The sequence below is a fragment of the Corylus avellana genome, chromosome ca10, assembly GCF_901000735.1.
Source record: "Corylus avellana chromosome ca10, CavTom2PMs-1.0".
Taxonomy (NCBI): domain Eukaryota; kingdom Viridiplantae; phylum Streptophyta; class Magnoliopsida; order Fagales; family Betulaceae; genus Corylus; species Corylus avellana.
The window spans coordinates 8,377,606-8,396,885 of record NC_081550.1 but is presented as its reverse complement, the minus strand read 5'-3'; the positions used below and the strand labels follow the sequence as shown (position 1 = coordinate 8,396,885).

The following is a 19,280-nucleotide window of genomic DNA, read 5'->3' as shown; positions in this document are numbered from 1 at the left end:
TTATTTTCACATGATGCATCACGGCCCGCATCGACTTTTTTCCTATACATTTAAGGAGCTATATATATGCATGGCTAGCGCTAGCTTCTGCAATTCCCATCTCAATTTGCTCTAGTAACCAGAACTCTTGCCACTTCGTCCATGGCCTTCCACAGATCTTCTTCCTCTTTTTATGTCCCATTTTCTTCTATTTCTCGATGGGATGTATTCTTGAGTTTTAGAGGCGAAGATACTCGCAAAAATTTCACTGCCCATCTATACGCAGTTCTACGTCAGAACAGAATCAACACTTCCATCGACGACAACAAACATGAAGCTGGAAAGCAAACATGAAGCTGCCCAAGCTTATGTTGATGCTACTCATTGCTATAAGAAAGCATCTGTGAATGGTATGTATGGTTTTGGCTTATATGCATGACGTTTCCTATAAACATGACTCCATGAAGTTTGAAAGTACCTAGGCCATCCTTTGGTTGGTCTCTCACACTAGTCAATTTAAATTGTCTGGCATGATCAAATTCCATGCTTTTAGCAATAGACCGTGCTGTTGAGAATCGATGATATAGTGGACAAATCTTACCAATCAAAAGTGAAAGATGAAAAAGATATAGTGAACAGATTGCATATATAAGATAGGTGCTTGAATTTATAAAGTATTTGTTTATGTAACTTCCCAAGAATAGCAGCCTTTTCCGCTATTGGCATTAGCTGCACGTATCACCTTTCTACTGCATGTAGGGCCGTATATGAATTGTAGAAGTAGTTGTCTGCCTATATTTATTGCCTATCTATTTGTATTATCTGCTAGTTTGTTTCTCTTTCAATTGAGTGGCATAAAACTTCTTTATAACTTAAAAAAAAAATCGTTATGCAGAGGCCATATCTTGCTTAGATTAGGCAGTAAATCTGTTTTGTGATATTGGAAGGCTCAGCATGGCTGCAAGATACTTCAAGGTAAATTTTTTACTCGGCTTTGTCAGAAATTTGAGATAATCATATAAAGTAATTTTTCTACTTGGTTTGTTATTTTGAGGTGTACTATTTTGGGTTTTACTACTATGCTGTTCCTTTTTATTTCTATTGCTTGTTGCAATAGTATCATGCCTTCTAGAAATCAAGAAATTGATTATGGAGTACTCTTGGTGTCTATGTTTTTGTGGAATACATTTTTGAAATCATTGTAGTTTAATTACAAAAAAAAAAAAAAAAACAGTTGGTGAATTTGGATTTTTTTTTTCCCTGCACAGGAAATTGCTGAATTGTATGAGTCCGAACACAACATTGAGCAGGGTATTGTTTACTTTGAAAAGTCAGCTGACTTCTTCCAAAATGAAGAATTAACAACTTCTGCCAATGAGTGCAAGCAGAAAGTCGCACAATTTGCTGCTGAACTAGAACAGTAAGGCTAGCAACTATTTGCAAATATCTTACTCTTGACACAGTATATGGCTTCTGGTTATTGTAATTAGTTCTTCCAAAGTATTGTCTTCCAGAGTTTGTATCTATCTCATCCTGCCTGTTTGTGTGCATGGAATTTTGTTGCTGCAAGTTGTTTGTTATGAGAAACATGTATAATCTCAGGTGGATATCTCAACATGATCCCAAAATTTCCACAACCTGACGCATCTTGAAATTGTACTCCTGTTATAACTTATTAGTATCTGCAGCTGAGATTTATTTGCTAGATGTATTTAATTACATTAAGTTGTTGTATTTGCTCTTGTTTTTGAGCTAGGACAAGATGTTGAAAAAATATTATTATTATTACTATAAGATTCTATATATGCATATTTGGAAAGGCTTGGGTGAGGACATGAACATTTGGAATGCTACTAAGAACTTAACTTGAGAAACTGAGGTTGTCAATCAAATACTGTTGAGAATTGTGTTTTCATTTGATAAGGCGGGCAATTAACTTGTCTTTTCAATATGTTTGATTTTCCTGTAATGGTTGTTAGTTTTTGCACAATTGTTTGGATACAGGTTCTAGTTTGGAAAAGATTATTATTAATTGTTGCATATGTCCTAGTTCACCTACACATGTGCCCACTTACCCCAAATTCTATAGTAGGAAAATGCAAAGTGACAACAACAATAGAAATCCCGATTCTTGAGCCATTTTAATAATTATGGAAGTGACATTTTCATTGATGGGGGCCTGAATAGTTGTTTGTGATATTTCTCCAGATATCCGAATTCGATTGAGATTTATGAACAGATAGCACGACAGTCAATGAATAATAACTTGCTGAAGTATGGAGTTAAAGGACACCTTCTTAATGCTGGCATTTGCCAACTCTGCAAAGGTGATGTTGTGGCAATTAGCAACGCATTAGAGCAATATCAGGTCTGAATTTGGCCCTATTTCAGCATCTTAACATTCTACCTATTGAGTCATCTGACTATAGTAATGTCGCATTTGCTATTGCAGGAACTGGATCCAACTTTTTCTGGAACACGTGAATACAGATTCTTAGCAGTGAGTTTCAAACTTTTTATTATATTAATTTTGTAATATATTTCAAGGGCTCTTGTTTTGAATGGTTAAATATCTTCTATTTACTAAACGCTTAATTATATTTTAAAATTTGTATATTTATTAACTGTGTTTTGAAATTGGTAAATCAAACGGGCTCTAATGCATTGTGATATGAAGTAGTTCCTAAACATTATAACAACAAGAAGAGATAAACATTTACCAACTAAGCATCAAGTTTTAACTTACGAGGCGCAGGAATTGGGTCACTATGAAGCAGTTCAGCTCTTTAGTTGGCATGCCTTCAATAAAGACAAGCCTGATGATGATTATGTTGAAATCACAAAATTGCCCCGATATAAGAGCCTAATGATGGTTGTTGCACCCTTGCAAAGGACCGGTATAAGAGCCTAGAGAAAAGAGGACTAATTGTCCCGACAGCAAAGAGCAGAAGGTCAGTTGATTATCCTTTTTATTGTGTATCTCATCAGTAAATTTGTGGTGATGCTGCAACTCCGTTTTATACGAGCAACTTTTTCTCCTTTTGGCACATAGGAATAGTTCACCCTAGATCAAGTATTCTTTTTGCATCATGATTGCAATTCTGTTCTCCAAAGTGTTATTCCTAATAGTTTAGCATTTTGTACTGTTTGATAATCCTATATCCTCTCAAACTCTGGTACATAAAAGCTTGTCAGGTTATTCCTGTTTTTAAATGAATGAAAGTTTCCATATGATTAAGTATTAACAACCTAAATCTATTTATCTGTATTCTGTTTTCTAAACAAGTTATATTGCTATGGTTGGAATGATTGGATGCACATTTGGCATGAAACACTGACTATTTTCCTTTATGAATGATTGTTGGCTCATGGATGTGTTCTTGGACTCACTTTGTATGCATACATTTTTGAGTGGTTGTGTCATGGCTCATGGATGTGTGTACTTGGACAGGAAGTAGAGTGGTTTCCCTTTTAACAGACAAGTTTGCCTGGTTTGTGAAGAAGATCACTACAGTTTTCACAAGACGGTGATCTTTAAAAGCAAAGTGATTGATGGTCTAGTATCGTGGATTCATCTACCTATGCAGAAGATTTTTGCTGTTACGTGTTTACTAATATATAGATTTTTCTTTTCCCCCTAATATTCTGGTTCAAAATTTTTGGTGTTTTAATCACTTTCAATTCTTATCAAAAGGAAGTGGAAAATACTCTGATTATGCTTAGTATGTATTCGGCCAATGTTAGTTCACAGCCAATGAGCCAATGATAGATAAAGATGTTTGTTTAAGTTGCTCATCTTCATGGCATGTAAACACTTTATGTTTTTTAATGGTGCCTAGTAGCAACTGTATTTTGTGGCCCTGCAACTTTTTTGCCATTCAAGCTTTTAGGGGCAATATTCCAATCGGATATAAGATTTGGATTTTTTATTGTCAAAATGATGATAGAGGAATCCCTGTGAAGGATATAAGATGATTAATCCCATAGAATGAGCAAGATTGACTGCTAATAAAGCTACCTGTGCTTCTCCAATATTGACTTTTGTAGTATTTAACCTTGTAGTTTTGGCTGCTGTAAAACTCTTCCATTGTCATCATTGATAACTGCTGAAGCTGCTGAGAAATTATTTCTCACTCCTACATCAAAATTATCCCTGAAGATACCTGGGGGCGCAGCTTTCCAAAGATCAATAGATAGAGAGCTAATGTCCCAGGCTTACTCATGAGCTTTAAAAGTAGTTTTAATTTGCTTTAACTGAGAGGAGCTAGGATTCCAAACCCAAGATTCCATAGATGACTGGAGACCTTTTCTGACCAGCAGATTATTTTTGAGAGTCAGTAAGCTTGAGGAGAGGTTTTATCATTCAATAGATTATAGTTCTTTAGGTATTTCTGTTTAACAGGAAGCCTGAGGAGAGGGTTTAGTATTCAATGGTTCAGAGCTCTTAGGATATTTCACTTGGTCGTAAAATTTTTTTTAAGGAATAAATGGCATTGTCCTCAGATGTTGCAAAATTGTTGTACCTTTCGTTTGAGTAATGCTACAAGTTCTTCTAAAATCATCCTAACTGTGATGTGACTTTTAAAATCACTGTTGAACTTGATATGTGATTTATTGATCATTTTAAGAGCAACATCACATTTAGGATGATTTTAGAAAGATTTATAGCATTACTCTCTTCATTTTGTTCCAATTTGCCAATTGTTCACGCCAATTATAGTTAATAAAAACAACTTCTCGTATAAGCAAATGGCCTATCGTTTGTTTAAATCACATATCTTTTCAATAATGCCCATATGACCATATGTAAGCAAACAGTCAAACATGGTAATGTGATTTTCTCCGTTTCATTTAAAATAGAAAGGATTAATTTTATAGTTTGAATTTTAATTTTTTTGCATTTAATAGTTTATTTAGTGTCACGTTATTTAAAATTTAAAATTAAGTGATAATATTTATATTAAAATCTAATATGAATCATGAAATGATTGAGATGATTATAATCCATCTATTGATGCACAATAAATAAAGGGAAATGCTTGGTGTTTTTCTAGTGTTTTCTCAACTGTAATGTAACTTTTAAAATCACCAATAGAGTAAAAGTCAATAATGATTCAACGGTAATTTTAAAAGCTACATCACAGTTAGGAGAACACTAGAAGAACACCTAGCATTTCTGATAAATAAAATATTAATGGTAAAAACTACATTTTTATCTTACAACTATCTTACAATGCTGACGTGACAATTACAAATTTTCAACTAACCTTTGGATTAATTTTTTTATTTTTTATTTTTAAAGGAAAATTAATGGTTGATTGAGACTATCACGTCACGTCAACATTATAGAATAGTTGTGAGATAAAAATGTATTATATAATATTACTTTTTAAAAAAAAAATTAAAAAATTCAATCCCTCATTTTTCACAAATATGGCTAGGGATAGCATGGCGAGTCATTTTAGCGAATATGAAAAAGTCATTTAAATGGTTTTTAATGAATTGTTGCTTTTGAATCGGGATTTGCCTATATTTTTTTTTTTATAAGCCGGGATTTGCCTATACTTGGTTATTCAAATTGCACACAATTTGAACAACCTAGTAAAGAAGGGGTTGTTGTTGCTCTTTGTAATTTTTTCAAAAATTTCGATTTAATTTTAAGTTTTTTTTTATTTATTATTATTTTTTTTAATGAGAAATAGCAAGTGAATGAAAGTAAATCTATACCGTTAATCTCCTATAGTTGTAACTTGTAAGACTGCTCGAATTATGTGTAATTTGAGCAGTCAATTGAAAGATGTTTACCGGGACCCGGCTTGCATGCGGTAGTTTTCCTGCGGTTAGTGGAAAACACTTAAAAAAACTATGTTTAAAATACAAATAATATAAAATTCATTAAAATTTAAAAATTATAAAACAATAATAATTAAAAAACTAAAAAAAATTAAAAAAACTAAAAAAAGAAAAAAGAAGGGAGAATCAGAAACAGATTTGAGGGAGAGAGAAGGAGGCAGAGAGAGAGAGTGAACCGAGAGGCAGAGAGAGAGGAAGAGGTGGCGCCATGGGCAGTGCAGGCGTGCTCCGGTGAACCATTGCCGGAGCCCAGAGGCCTCTAAACTTAAAACTCCATTTCAATTGGTATAAATTCTGGGTCCTATTTCATATGAGTATTGAATTTGAGGGTTTCTTTTCTATTAATTTTTTGGATTTAGCTTGAGTTTGTGGATATTTTGTTTGGTTACTGAGAAAAGCTGGGGAATGGAAAGAAAATGTCGGTTTTGGAATGATTGTGAGTTTTATTGGGGCCTGATCTTGTTTGATTTCTGGGTAACTGGCCGGGGTAGTTTTATATGCTTTTCTATCATAGCAAAAAACTTTCCCTAAAGCTTCGTATCAGAGCAAAAAAATTCTCCACCTTCACCTCCTCTTCTTCTTCTTCTTCATCTCTCCCAACTCTCACACTTTTTCCTTTAAGGATTAAAAAAAAATGGTCCATCCTTAGCTGTTTTATATAAAAATGAATTTTATATGTTTTTGTCATTTTCCATGGATGAAGCATGTAAAATTATGCTTGCCTTAAAAAAAGGGTCAATGGTAGTGAAAAAAAAAGAAAGAAAAAACGGTCTGCAAATTGGGGGAGATGAAGAAAAAGAAGAAAAGAAGAAAAGAAATGAATGAGCTGGAGAAGAAGAAGAGGAGCAACAAGAAGATGAAGATGATGTGCAGCGGAGTTTTTTAGTTTTTTAATATTTTTATTTTTTAAATTATTGAATTTTTTAATATTAAATAAATTTTATATTATTTCTTCTAAAAAATTATTTTTTTATTGCCCTAAACGACCCCAAACTAGGTCGTTTTGGGCTACCGCATGGTGCAGTCTACCGCACCTAAGCCGCATGGATCCGGCTTCTATGCGGCGGTTATTCCAAACTACACCGTTTTGAGTTTAGTAGAAGTTGGTTTCTTTGCTAAACACTACAGTTTTAATAAAACTATAACTCTTGCCCTATAAGACTCATGCCGTTACACCAGTCGCCGGAAGATCAAAGCTAGTTGAGTTGCAAGTGGAAGGAGAAATCTCTGAGCAAAAGAGAAGAAAATAAAACACAAGGTTCTAGAGATGCATTTGCTCATTGAAGAGCTTATTATTTGATGGCAGTGAGCCTTGTTGCAGCTTGTAATTCTTCATCTATGGTGGGCGAGCGAAACAAAGAGAGAGAGGGTGTTGTTTCTTCTCCAATGAAGTAACATTTGCCTTTTCAGTGGAGAGGAGCTCAGGCCAAACAATTGATTTGGGTATCCCATATTCTCTCTCCCTCTCTCTCTCTCTTTGTAATCCGGATCTGATTTTTTGATTCTGATATTTTGGTCCCTGTTTTGTTGATTTGGGTTTTTTTGATACTATATATTTGATTTGGGTGTTTTGATTTTGATGTTTTGGTTGGGGGTTTTGTTGATTTGGGGTTTTTTTTTGGAGATTTTAAAAAAGAGCACAGATTTTCCCCCATAATCTCTTCTCTCTCCCTCTCTGTTAATTCTTTTTGCTGGAGCTTTTGATTTTTTTTTGGGGTTCCTTTGGTTCTGGGTTGCTTCTCTCCCTCCCTGATTACTCTTTCTCTGCTAATTCTTTTTGCTAGAGCTTTTGTTTTTTTTTTTTTTTTTTTTTTTCCGGTTCCTTTGGTTCTAGGTTGGTTGTGGGTGTTATGGAAGGTTGCAGTTGATGGTCTTCTGCAGAAGTTGTGTTAATAGAATTACAATTTTTTTTTTTTTTTTTAAGAATCCTCATATGTGTGCAAATATGGGTTCTGACTTACAGGGAGAGAGGAAGAGAGTGTCAATGGTAGATTGGTAGGCGCTCCGGCGAGGCCTCTTGCAATTGTTTGGCCTGAGCTCACCCAAATCCCCTTTTTCTTCTTGTGTGGACTATTATTTTGTTAAACACAGTTTGCCGTTGCTGTTTGGTGTAACGGCGTGAGTCTTATAGGGCAAGAGTTATAGTTTTATTACAACTGTACCGTTTAGCAAAGAAATCAACTTTTACTAAACTTAAAACGGTGTAGTTTGGGATAACCGCATCTATGCGGTAGTTTTCACTACCGCATGGAAGCTGGATCCAAGCCGCATCATCCTATCCTCACTTATGGAAGGAAACATAAACGACTTGTAGTTGTCAAAAGCAAACCCCGAAAAAGGCCACTTATCCGAACCCGTTCATTACCGGTGCATAGGTGCTGCTAAGACAAAAAAAAAAAAACATAAAGCTACGAAGCCAGGGATACGGGGTATTTAACCCTTCTTTTTTTTTCTAAGAGCAATAAAAGCTGACTTTGACAACATCCGATTTCACGGTTGCTTAATAGAGTCTCCTTGTGTGATCTGCAACAGAGAAGAAAATTCTGAGTAATCAAATGGGGGATCAGATAGCTCGAGCAGACGAGTTCGAGAAGAAAGCAGAGAAGAAGCTCAACGGCTGGGGATTGTTCGGCTCCAAGTATGAAGACGCCGCCGATCTCTTCGACAAAGCTGCTAATTCCTTTAAGCTCGGCAAATCCTGTATTATTCTTCACTTCTACATATCTCTGATTGTTGTTTTTTTTTTTTTATAAAAAAAAAAAATTTAATTTTCTTTTTGTTTCCCTGGGAAGAAGCAGGAGGAAAGGGATAGAGATGGGAAGTTTTAATCTGTGTAACAAATCGGTCGCGTTAACCCTTTAATTTTATTATTGGCGACAATAATGACCCAATTTTGGAAATTGATCATTGAGTTTTTTATATGATTTGGGGTCTGTTTGTTTCGGTTCTTGGTGGGAAGCTTGGGGTTTGGCTTTGAATTGGTGATTCTCGATTGATTGCATTAGGGTGGATCGGTGTGGATTTTAAATTATTAAGTGGTAGATAAATTAGGGTTTTAGAATTTAGTTTGGAAATGATACTTGAAGACCGAATTGCATTTTGTTGTGATGAATTTGTTAAATGTGATGAAATTTTCAAATTTTACCCTGTTTTGTGAGGATAGTTTTCTGAAAGCATATTCGATTAAAGGAAACAAAGTTTTTTAATACGGGTTTAATACGAGAAATAGCTCTTGGACCATTTTTCCAAATTAATTACTCGCAATATTTATATTGTTGTCTTGCGCTGATCTAAAAGATGTTTGCTTTATCTTGTCCTAGGGAAATGACCCCTGCGCAAAATGGTCCAAATTTTTCTTAAAAAAAAAAAAAAAAAGGAATCTCGGATCATTGTGGTATTGTAGGGGTCATGTGAATCGAAGAATGAACTTGTTCTCTAGACTAAATTTTGTCAACATTGTGTGCCCATATTAAGAGTTGCCGATCTCTATGTATATGGTTTTTCAGGGGAGAAGGCTGGAGCAACATATATAAAGTTGGCAAACTGCCATTTAAAGGTAGGTACTTGGATTTTTGGGATTAAGCATTGTAACTTATTTTTATTTTTATTTTTTTGATGAATAAGAGATTTCATTATGCTCAAAACACAACAAAACAACACCTCAAAACTCCTTACAAGCCTTTTGAAAAGGCCAAAACAGAACACAGAAAACCTGTACCCCACTTACAGCAGGTAAAAATTCACCAATCCCATTACAAAGTCTTAACAAAACCCAAAAAAAACAAAGACAACCATCAGAAATCAGAAACAACAACCTGCATCCCAGCAACTATATAAGAATTTCTGCAGGTAAGTTCCACAAAGAACATAGGAGAATGTTCCCACGAGTACTAGGAAATTTTCCTTTCCTAGCAAATCGAGTTCTTACTTCCCAAACAATCTTCTTTAAAATCTGTTCCTCTGAACAAGGCTGGTCAGCATGAATTAGCTCATTCCTAGTGAGCCAAAGATGGTAAACAGTAGAACCCAAGACCAACAACAAATCAAACACTTAAGAGACTTATGAACCTAGGTACTGCATCCTTGTTGCACAATGTCATCCCAATCCACATAAACATTTGCAACTCTACACCTCATCATACAAAATTTCCAAATTCTGTAACTAAAGCTGCACTCAAAAAACAAGTGAGCTCTAGTTTCCAAATGATGATGACAAAACCGACATTGGACATTACCTTGATAACCCCATTTCTGCAATCTTACCCCTGTGGTAAGCCTATCCTTCATATCCAGCCAAAGAATAAATGCCTGCTTAGGAATAGCAAGAGGGAACCAAACCAATTTACACCACAAAACCTCCTCATTCTTCTCCCTAAGGACCTCCCAAGTTTCTGAACGAACATAAACTTTTTTCCTTGATGCACCCCAAATAGATTTATCACAAGATCCCAAACCAACTTCATATAGTCTAGCTTGAATCTCAACCAATACCTCTTATCTAGCTGGCCTCCAGAACCAATTACCATTCTGAATAACAGATGAGAGCTTGGCTTCCAAAGTACTATGAGCATCATAAACAACCCTAAAACCAAATTACTCAAACAAAACTCCCGCAGGGTGCCACCAATCCAGCCAAAGGTGAATGTGTTCCCCAGTTCCAACCTGAAACCTCAAGAATCTCCTGGCAATATCCCTTAGTTTCAGAATCTTTCTCCAATTCCAAGAGCAGTTTTGAGGAATTCCAACACTCCAAAAACTTTCTTTTCAATAAATTTTCCATAACCCAAGCCACCCAAATGGAACCAGACCTAGCAAAAAGGCTCCAAATATGCCTAAGCATAGAGGATTGATTCCATACTTCAAGCCTCTTCAACCCCAAACCACCCTCCTTCTTAGGTAAACAAATATCATCCCAAGACACTTTAGCCTTAGCAGACCCTACATTCTTCCCATTCCAAAGAAATCTGTTAAACTTTTGTTCAATATCTTTTAAAACCTTCTTTGGAAGAATGAAAATACTGGTCCAATACACTTGTAAGCTGTACAACACAGAAGAAATCAATTGAAGCCTGCCTGCATAAGAGAGATTCTTTGACAACCAGGAGTCAATCCGACCAGTGATTCTATTAATCAAAGCCCCACAATTTGCTACATAAAGCCTAGAAGAAATGAGTGGAACCCCAAGATATCTCACAGGGAATTGACCTTCAATCATTCCCAGATCATCCAGCAAAGAATGCTTAATTCTATATGAAATACCAGAACAAGAGAAAGACCTCTTTAATTGTTACTTATTTTAATCTTTTTAGTGCATCTATTCTTTTGACCAATTATTTCTTAATTGACAATATCGTCCCATACTATTGTGTTTATAGTTGGAAAGCAAACATGAAGCTGCCCAAGCTTATGTTGATGCTGCTCATTGCTATAAGAAAGCATCTGTGAATGGTATGTATGGTTTTGGCTTACATGCGTGACGTTTCCTATAAACATGACTCCATGAAGTTTGAAAGTACCTAGGCCATCCTTTGGTTGGTCTCTCACACTAGTCAATTTAAATTGTCTGGCATGATCAAATTCCATGCTTTTAGCAATAGACCGTGCTGTTGAGAATCGATGATATAGTGGACAAATCTTACCAATCAAAAGTGAAAGATGAAAAAGATATAGTGAACAGATTGCATATATAAGATAGGTGCTTGAATTTATAAAGTATTTGTTTATGTAACTTCCCAGGAATAGCAGCCTTTTCCTCTATTGGCATTAACTGCACACATCACCTTTCTACTGCATGTAGGGCCGTATATGAATTGTAGAAGTAGTTGTCTGCCTATATTTATTGCCTATCTATTTGTATTATCTGCTAGTTTGTTTCTCTTTCAATTGAGTGGGATAAAACTTCTTTGTAACTAAAAAAAAAATCGTTATGCAGAGGCCATATCTTGCTTAGATCAGGCAGTAAATCTGTTTTGTGATATTGGAAGGCTCAGCATGGCTGCAAGATACTTCAAGGTAAATTTTTTACTCGGCTTTGTAGGAAATTTCTACTAATCCTTGCGTCTGAGATAATCATATAAAGTAATTTTTCTACTTGGTTTGTTATTTTGAGGTGTACTATTTGAGAATAACTTCTATAAGGTCTTGGCACAAACCAAACTTTTTGTGCCCTCCAATGTGAGGATGACACATCAGCCTCAAACAAGAAATTCAAATGTGAGCAAAACACTGGATCACTGCCAAATCTCCTCTCCTCAGGCAACATGAGAGAGAAATCAGTGCCCAGACCAACCGCCGGCAGAACTAGCGCCAGTCAGACTAGATTCCGCCCCAGGACTGCCGCCACTCAAGTTGAACGCCACCACCCACGCGAAGAGCTGCTTTGAGAAAATCCCCTTTTCCTATTTGCATTCTTCTCTAAACAAACTCTAAATCCCAGATCTCTCCATCTTCAACCCTTCAAATTGCAACACAGTTCTCCTCCACTCCTCTACTCCTCCTTACACCATCTGGCCCATATATATACCCATCCAAGCAACAGCTTGGAACACATCACAAATACTCCATGGCAGGGGTGATGCCAAGCTGTTCAAGGCATGCCCCACTCGCTCATCAATTGATGATCTTCTAGCATCTATGAGAAACAACTCAGGTATTGCTTCCTCCTCCTCCTCTCTCTCTCTCTCTCTCACACACACACACACACACACACACACACACCGGGAGATCTGAGAATGGGGAAAAAGGGATTTTCTCAATCTTCCTGTGCGAACACGATGGTGGTAGCTGTGGGGTTCAGCCTGGGTGAAGGAGCAACGTTGGAACCTGCGGCGGTGTTCGGCCTGGGCGGCGGCTGTCCTGAGGGGTGGGTGCCTGGCCTGGTCGGTGGTGGTGTTTTTTCTTCTCACGTTAACTGAACAGAGGTGGGAGATCATAGAACGTTGATTTGGCAGTGATCCAGTGTTTTGCTGACATTTGATTTTCTTGTGATAGGCTGATGTGTCAATCTCTTAATGGAGGGCACAAGAGGCTTAGTTTATGCCAAGACCTTATAGAAGTTATTCTCGTACTATTTTGGGTTTTACTACTATGCTGTTCCTTTTTATTTCTATTGCTTGTTGCAATAATCTCAAGCCTTCTAGAAATCAAGAAATTGATTATGGAGTGCTCTTGGTGTCTATGTTTTTGTGGAATACATTTTTGTAATTATTGTACTTTAATTACAAAAAAAAAAAAAAAAAAAAAAAAACAGTTGGTGAATTTGGATTTTTCTTTTTTTCCCTGCACAGGAAATTGCTGAATTGTATGAGTCCGAACACAACATTGAGCAGGCTATTGTTTACTTTGAAAAGTCAGCTGACTTCTTCCAAAATGAAGAAGTAACAACTTCTGCCAATCAGTGCAAGCAGAAAGTCGCACAATTTGCTGCTCAACTAGAACAGTAAGGCTAGCAACTATTTGCAAATATCTTACTCTTGACACAGTATATGGCTTCTGGTTATTGTGATTAGTTCTTCCCAAGGATTGTCTTGCACAGTTTGTATCTATCTCATCCTGCCTGTTTGTGTGCATGGAATTTTGTTTCTGCAAGTTGTTTGTTATGAGAAACATGTATAATCTCAGGTGGATATCTCAACATGATCCCAGAATTTCCACAACCTAACGCATCTTGAAATTGTACTCCTGTTATAACTTATTAGTATCTGCAGCTGAGATTTATTTGCTAGATGTATTTAATTACATTAAGTTGTTGTATTTGCTCTTGTTTTTGAGCTAGGACAAGATGTTGAAAAAATATTATTATTATTACTATAAGATTCTATATATGCATATTTGGAAAGGCTTGGGTGAGGACATGAACATTTGGAATGCTACTAAGAACTTAACTTGAGAAACTGAGGTTGTCAATCAAATACTGTTGAGAATTGTGTTTTCATTTGATAAGGCGGGCAATTAACTTGTCTTTTCAATATGTTTGATTTTCCTGTAATGGTTGTTAGTTTTTGCACAATTGTTTGGATACAGGTTCTAGTTTGGAAAAGATTATTATTAATTGTTGCATATGTCCTAGTTCGCCTGTACAAGTGCCCACTTACCCCAAATTCTGTGGTAGGAAAATGCAAAGTGACAACAAGAACAGAAATCCCGATTCTGGAGCCATTTTAATAATTATGGAAGTGACATTTTCATTGATGGGGGCCTGAATAGTTGTTTGTGATATTTCTCCAGATATCCGAAGTCGATTGAGATTTTTGAACAGATAGCACGACAGTCAATGAATAATAACTTGCTGAAGTATGGAGTTAAAGGACACCTTCTTAATGCTGGCATTTGCCAACTCTGCAAAGGTGATGTTGTGGCAATTAGCAACGCATTAGAGCGATATCAGGTCTGAATTTGGCCCTATTTCAGCATCTTAATATTCTACCTATTGAGTCATCTGACTATACTAATGTCGCATTTGCTATTGCAGGAACTGGATCCAACTTTTTCTGGAACACGTGAATACCGATTCTTAGCAGTGAGTTTTAAACTTTTTATTATATTAATTTTTTAATATATTTCAAGGGCTCTTGTTTTGAAGGGTTAAATATCTTCTATTTGGTTGATTCTACAATTTGAATTGTTGTCATCACCTTTTTATAGTATTTATTTTTTTCTTTCCTCATCTTTTAGCATTAATTATATTGCCTTTTAAATTAGAGTAACTTGCTATTTTTTAGCAGTGTATCTGCCTCCTTTATCATGGTGGCATTTTTAAAATAATTTCGTTGTTATCTATATTTTCTGAATCTTGACAAAGAAGCTTATGTCTTTGTGACAGGATATTGCTGCTGCAGTTGATGAGGAAGATGTTGTGAAGTTTACTGATGTAGTCAAAGAATTTGATAGCATGACTCCGCTGGTAAAAGTCTCTCCAGCACTGTTAGAAACTCATTTGAAATTTAGGATGTTGATCACATTCTAGGAACTTCTAAATTGGTTTTGTGAGAGTTTATCTGGAATAACATATTGAAATCAGGATAAAATTTTCTGTAATAAAATTTCCGGGGGGGAGCAAAGGGGAATAACAGAACACTATCTGAATAAAATGCTCTGCGGCCGTGGGAGTGATTCAACTACTCAACAGCTAACCCTTTTTTTAATTTGTTGTTACGATCTTGGCTAAAAAGTATTGCATTTGGTGCAGTACCCTAGATCTCAATACAAGGAAAGAATTGTATTTGCTGCAATTTTCTGATGCTAATTGCATAAACTGATCTGTAGGATTCCTGGAAGACAACTCTTCTTTTAAGGGTGAAGGAAAAGCTGAAGGCCAAAGAACTGGAGGAAGATGATCTTACCTGAAATTTTTTTTCCCTAAAAGCTTCGGTGGTTTTGCTTTTCATTCTTGATGATTGCATTGTATTTTGTGCTTGTGTCCAGTTGCCCTTCCTCTACGATGGCTACCGATACTAAAATGTACTTGAATTGGGTGTTAAATCTGTGTAGGTATGCATGAGTTTGTGTCATGAGTTTGTAGTTCGAATCTGGCCTAGTTTTTCTACTGGTTTTCATTAAGATTTTTTATGTTGGAAAAGAATGAGAACCCTAAATGGAGGATACAATCGATTTCATAAATTAAGGGGCGATGATCATATATTTAGTCTGTTCCACAACCAAGATCTGTTTTAGCTTTCATTGATCATTACTTGTAAGCGTTGACGCTCTGTTAAAAAAAAAAAAAAAAAACCGATCTTTCGTCAATTATATTTCTGAGTAAAAGGAGCATGGACACGTTTTGAACAACAGAAAAGGTTGTTGTTTTCTCCGGCATAGGTTTGTAAACGAAAATTTACAAGCAAAATCTAATAATAACTAGATCAATTTTTGTTCAACTCTATTGTTTTTAGTTTTGGTCAGTACTGATAGTACCAAATACCTAAAAGCACGAAAAATATTTTTTCAAAAATATTTTACGCCGAAAACGGGGAGTTTGGAGAAAATGATTAGTATCTTTGAGGAAAGCAAAAATAAAAGGGAAATCAAACTAAACAAATTAAGTAACTATAGCCTCATTGATACATATCAAATATATGCATATGAATTTTGCCAAACACCTATTTTTAGCAAAAAGAAATGGAAAAACACACCAATGGTAAAATCAAGTAATTAAGGACTAAATATTCTGCCTCATACCGCAAGGTTTCCAGTGGATGAGCTGTCGAGTCCATCGACTTTCCCAACTTGCTACTGGTCCAAAAAAAAATCTTTATATTATTTTTCTCAAAATCAACTTCCAACATTTTTACTTTTTATATCAATAATTTTTTATTACTATTTAAATAAAGAAAATTACTATAAAACAATTTTTTTTTTTTTTTTTTTTTTTTTACATCAATCGAAGTATATGCTACAGTAACTATTGTCGTAGCCGGACCAAATTTGGAAGCACCTATCACAATTCACATACCCACAACAGCGACTCACACAATTCACATACAATTAACATACACTAATAATAATAATAATAATTACAGAGAGATTCGGTGGGCTGGTGGGGCATGCTGTGGGATACCGGAATTTGGCGTCGGGATGAATGGGGATGACCACGTAGGAATTATGGCGGTGCCATTTTTTTTTTTTTTTGCCTAAAAAAAAATAAAGCCATTGAAGAGTCAGAGATTTCAATCATTGTATTCTCTAAAAACTACGCATCATCCCGATGGTGCTTGGACGAGCTAATGACGATCCTCAACTGTAGAAAAACAAGAGGGCAACAGGTTCTACCGTTGTTCTACGACGTAGAACCATCGGAACTACGGAATCAAACTAATATTGTTGGAGAAGCATTCGCTAAACTTGAAGAAAAGTCCAAGGATGATGAAATGAAGGTGGAGGGGTGGAAGGCAGCCATAAGAGACGTGGCCAATTTGTCCGGGAAGGCCTTTGGGAACAGGTATTTCTAACTACTCTTACGCCTGCTTTCATGCATTTGAGCTATTTTACATTTAAAAATGACTTCCTATAATTAATCTTTTTAATAATTTTTGTTCAAGATTTAATTAAACTCAACCGATGAGTTTGTTTTAGCGTCATAATTTGCTTAAATAACTCATTCTTGACCTAAAGAAATTGAAAATGAACTTTTTCCATTTGTTGCGGCATATTGTACCCCTGAGCTTTCTTTCTATTCCTACTTTTTGAATACATAATGTAACACATCGGTTTTGTATTGGGAAGATTAGGAGTAGCCACATAAAGTGAGTGGTTTATAAAGATAGTCATGAGTGTTAAGTTTCACATTATTTAATTAATATGTGAAACTGAGCTTTATAAGGGATTTTAGGAAAACTCTAAATTGATTAGTTCTTTTCTAATGATAGCGCAAATGTGGCTAGCGTTTTTCCCTTGATCGTTACACATAATTTCTATTCTTTTTATATGGTAACTCATTAGATGTTTTGTTATCTTTTTGTATTGGTAGGAATGAACCTGAATTTATTCAAGAAATCATTGAATGGGTGAATTTGATATTAGTAAAAAAGACATACTTTCAAGTTGCCCAATATCCCGTTGGAATAGAGTCTCGTGTACAAGATGTGAAGTCGCTTTTAGATATAGAGAAGAATTACAGTACATGCATGGTAGGGATCTTCGGAATTGGGGGAATTGGTAAGACAACTATTGCTAAAGCTATCTACAACTCAATTGCTTATGAGTTTGATGGTAGTTGTTTTCTTGGAGACATTAGAGAAACTTCTGGCCAAATTGGCGGTCTGATTTGTTTGCGAAATGAACTTCTTTCTAAGATCCTAGAAGACTCAAGTATAAAGGTTTATAATGTTGATCAAGGAATTACTTTGATAAAGCAAAGGCTTCACCGTCTAAAAGTACTCATAGTTCTTGATGATGTGGATCATTCAAACCAATTAGAACATATAGTTGGAAAAGGTGATTGGTTTGGTTTAGGAAGTAGAATCATCATAACAACAAGAGATAAACATTTACTAACTAAGCATCAAGTTTTAACCTACGAGGCGCAGGAATTGGGTCACTATGAAGCTCTTCGGCTCTTTAGTTGGCATGCCTTCAATAAAGACAAGCCTGATGATGATTATGTTGAAATCACAAAAGATGCAATATCTTATACTCGAGGATTGCCACTAGCTTTAACAGTTCTAGGCTCGGCCCTAAAAGGTAGAGATTTACTTTATTGGAAAAGTAAATTGGACGAGTACAAAATAATTCCTCACAATGATATTCAAAAAAAACTTAAAATAAGTTTTGATGGATTGGATGAAAATACGAAAAATATTTTCCTTGACATCGCATGTTTCTTCAAAGGAGAGGATATAGAATATGTCACAAAAATGATAGTCAGTACTCGTGGTACTCACTCATATAGTGGCATTGAAGAGCTAAAGGATAAGTGTCTCATAAATGAGTCTTATTACAATTCATTGGTGATGCATGACTTACTGCAAGAAATGGGTAAAGAAATTGTTCGACAAGAATCACCCGAAGAACCTGGCAAGCGCAGTAGATTGTGGTTTCATGAAGATGTCCGTCATGTTCTAGAAGAAAATACGGTAAGAATTATATTAAAAATCCCATTCAATTATACATTTGTTTCTTTTCTATATCCACATGCATATATTTGCTTGTAACTTTTCAGCCTTTTTTATTCACAGGAAAAAAAAAAATTGTAAAATTGTTTTCAAATAATAGGATATATCACAACCTGTCTTGAGATTTTACAAAATAAAAGTTTTATTTGAGATTTTACAAATAACAATATTGCTTCAAGTAAGATGTTTATGGGACTTTAAAGGGTTGAATTTTCACGTAGAAATAGGGATGCTCATAAAATAGAAGGAGAATATGTGAGGTTAATCCCAACTTGAGAAAAAAAAAAAAAAAAAATCCCAATTAGAAATTAAAATATTATAATGAAATTTTTTAAATTTAATATATATATTTTGGAAAATAGTTTTTTTAATAAAAAAAAACATTTTTCAAAACAAACTACAAAATATTTTACAAAAATAAAATACAAACCTCTTTTTACAAAATAAAGCTTCGTAATCGAATGTGTTTTAAAACACATGCTCATCTTTTCAAGTGTGGAGGTTGGTCTTATTATTATTTACGAAAAACTAGAAAAAGTAAAATAATAAATTTCTTTATTTAAAAAAAAAAAGAAAAGAAAAAAGAAAGTGTGAATACCGGCCTCCATATATGGTGGGAGGCCACCACCCCTTCACCCTTCACTGAAGGGATGGGGGCCACTCTTGGAGGCCAATATTTAGGGATAGAACTAGAAATTCAATTTTAGGGGGGTTGGATTGTAAAAAACAAGAACCAGGGGCCAAATTAAGAAAAAAAAAAAAAAAAAAAAAGAACAAACTATTTTTTTTTAACAAATTTAAATCTTAAAAAACCCTTTTTTAACAAATTTTTTTTTAAGA

General features: G+C 35.2%; 3 protein-coding genes across 5 annotated transcripts in view; all 3 read left to right on the top strand.

Annotated features, from left to right (window-relative positions):
• Window positions 1-883: 883 nt before the first annotated feature.
• LOC132162865 (alpha-soluble NSF attachment protein-like) lies at window positions 884-2,515 on the top strand. The gene is made up of 4 exons (XM_059573084.1): window positions 884-954; window positions 1,248-1,399; window positions 2,188-2,347; window positions 2,432-2,515. Exons 1-4 carry the CDS (start codon window positions 934-936, stop codon window positions 2,513-2,515), a joined length of 417 nt encoding a protein of 138 aa, XP_059429067.1. The 5' UTR covers window positions 884-933.
• Window positions 2,516-7,021: 4,506 nt separating this feature from the next.
• On the top strand, window positions 7,022-15,469 carry LOC132163433 (alpha-soluble NSF attachment protein 2-like). Of its 3 annotated transcripts, none has more exons than XM_059573722.1 (10): window positions 7,022-7,275; window positions 8,365-8,532; window positions 9,339-9,388; window positions 11,208-11,280; window positions 11,765-11,844; window positions 13,119-13,270; window positions 14,059-14,218; window positions 14,303-14,350; window positions 14,654-14,734; window positions 15,097-15,469. In XM_059573722.1, exons 2-10 carry the CDS (start codon window positions 8,388-8,390, stop codon window positions 15,175-15,177), a joined length of 870 nt encoding a protein of 289 aa, XP_059429705.1. In that variant the 5' UTR covers window positions 7,022-7,275; window positions 8,365-8,387; the 3' UTR covers window positions 15,178-15,469. The 3 variants fall into 3 exon arrangements, with proteins under 3 accessions (XP_059429705.1, XP_059429706.1, XP_059429704.1); XM_059573723.1 differs by lacking the exon at window positions 7,022-7,275 and adding an exon at window positions 8,175-8,261; XM_059573721.1 differs by lacking the exon at window positions 7,022-7,275 and having other exon boundaries at window positions 8,277-8,532.
• Window positions 15,470-16,553: 1,084 nt separating this feature from the next.
• The window catches only part of LOC132162864 (TMV resistance protein N-like), a 5,061-nt gene continuing 2,334 nt past the window's right edge, over window positions 16,554-19,280 (top strand). Inside the window, exons 1-3 of the mRNA XM_059573083.1 lie at window positions 16,554-16,768; window positions 17,297-18,009; window positions 18,157-18,401. Coding sequence (XP_059429066.1) covers window positions 16,554-16,768; window positions 17,297-18,009; window positions 18,157-18,401 — 1,173 coding nt within the window. The remainder of the gene's footprint in view (window positions 16,769-17,296; window positions 18,010-18,156; window positions 18,402-19,280) is intronic.

Bases quoted from the DNA above. Each gene is read 5' to 3' on its own strand.
- LOC132162865 (XM_059573084.1), top strand. From the start codon at position 934: ATGGCTGCAAGATACTTCAAG. The intron at 955-1,247 runs GTAAATTTTTTA...TTCCCTGCACAG, and splicing joins TGGCTGCAAGATACTTCAAG to GAAATTGCTGAATTGTATGA. The intron at 2,348-2,431 runs GTCTGAATTTGG...TTGCTATTGCAG, and splicing joins ACGCATTAGAGCAATATCAG to GAACTGGATCCAACTTTTTC.
- LOC132163433 (XM_059573722.1), top strand. From the start codon at position 8,388: ATGGGGGATCAGATAGCTCGAGCAGACGAGTTCGAGAAGAAAGCAGAG. The intron at 8,533-9,338 runs GTATTATTCTTC...ATGGTTTTTCAG, and splicing joins CTTTAAGCTCGGCAAATCCT to GGGAGAAGGCTGGAGCAACA. The intron at 11,281-11,764 runs GTATGTATGGTT...ATCGTTATGCAG, and splicing joins TAAGAAAGCATCTGTGAATG to AGGCCATATCTTGCTTAGAT.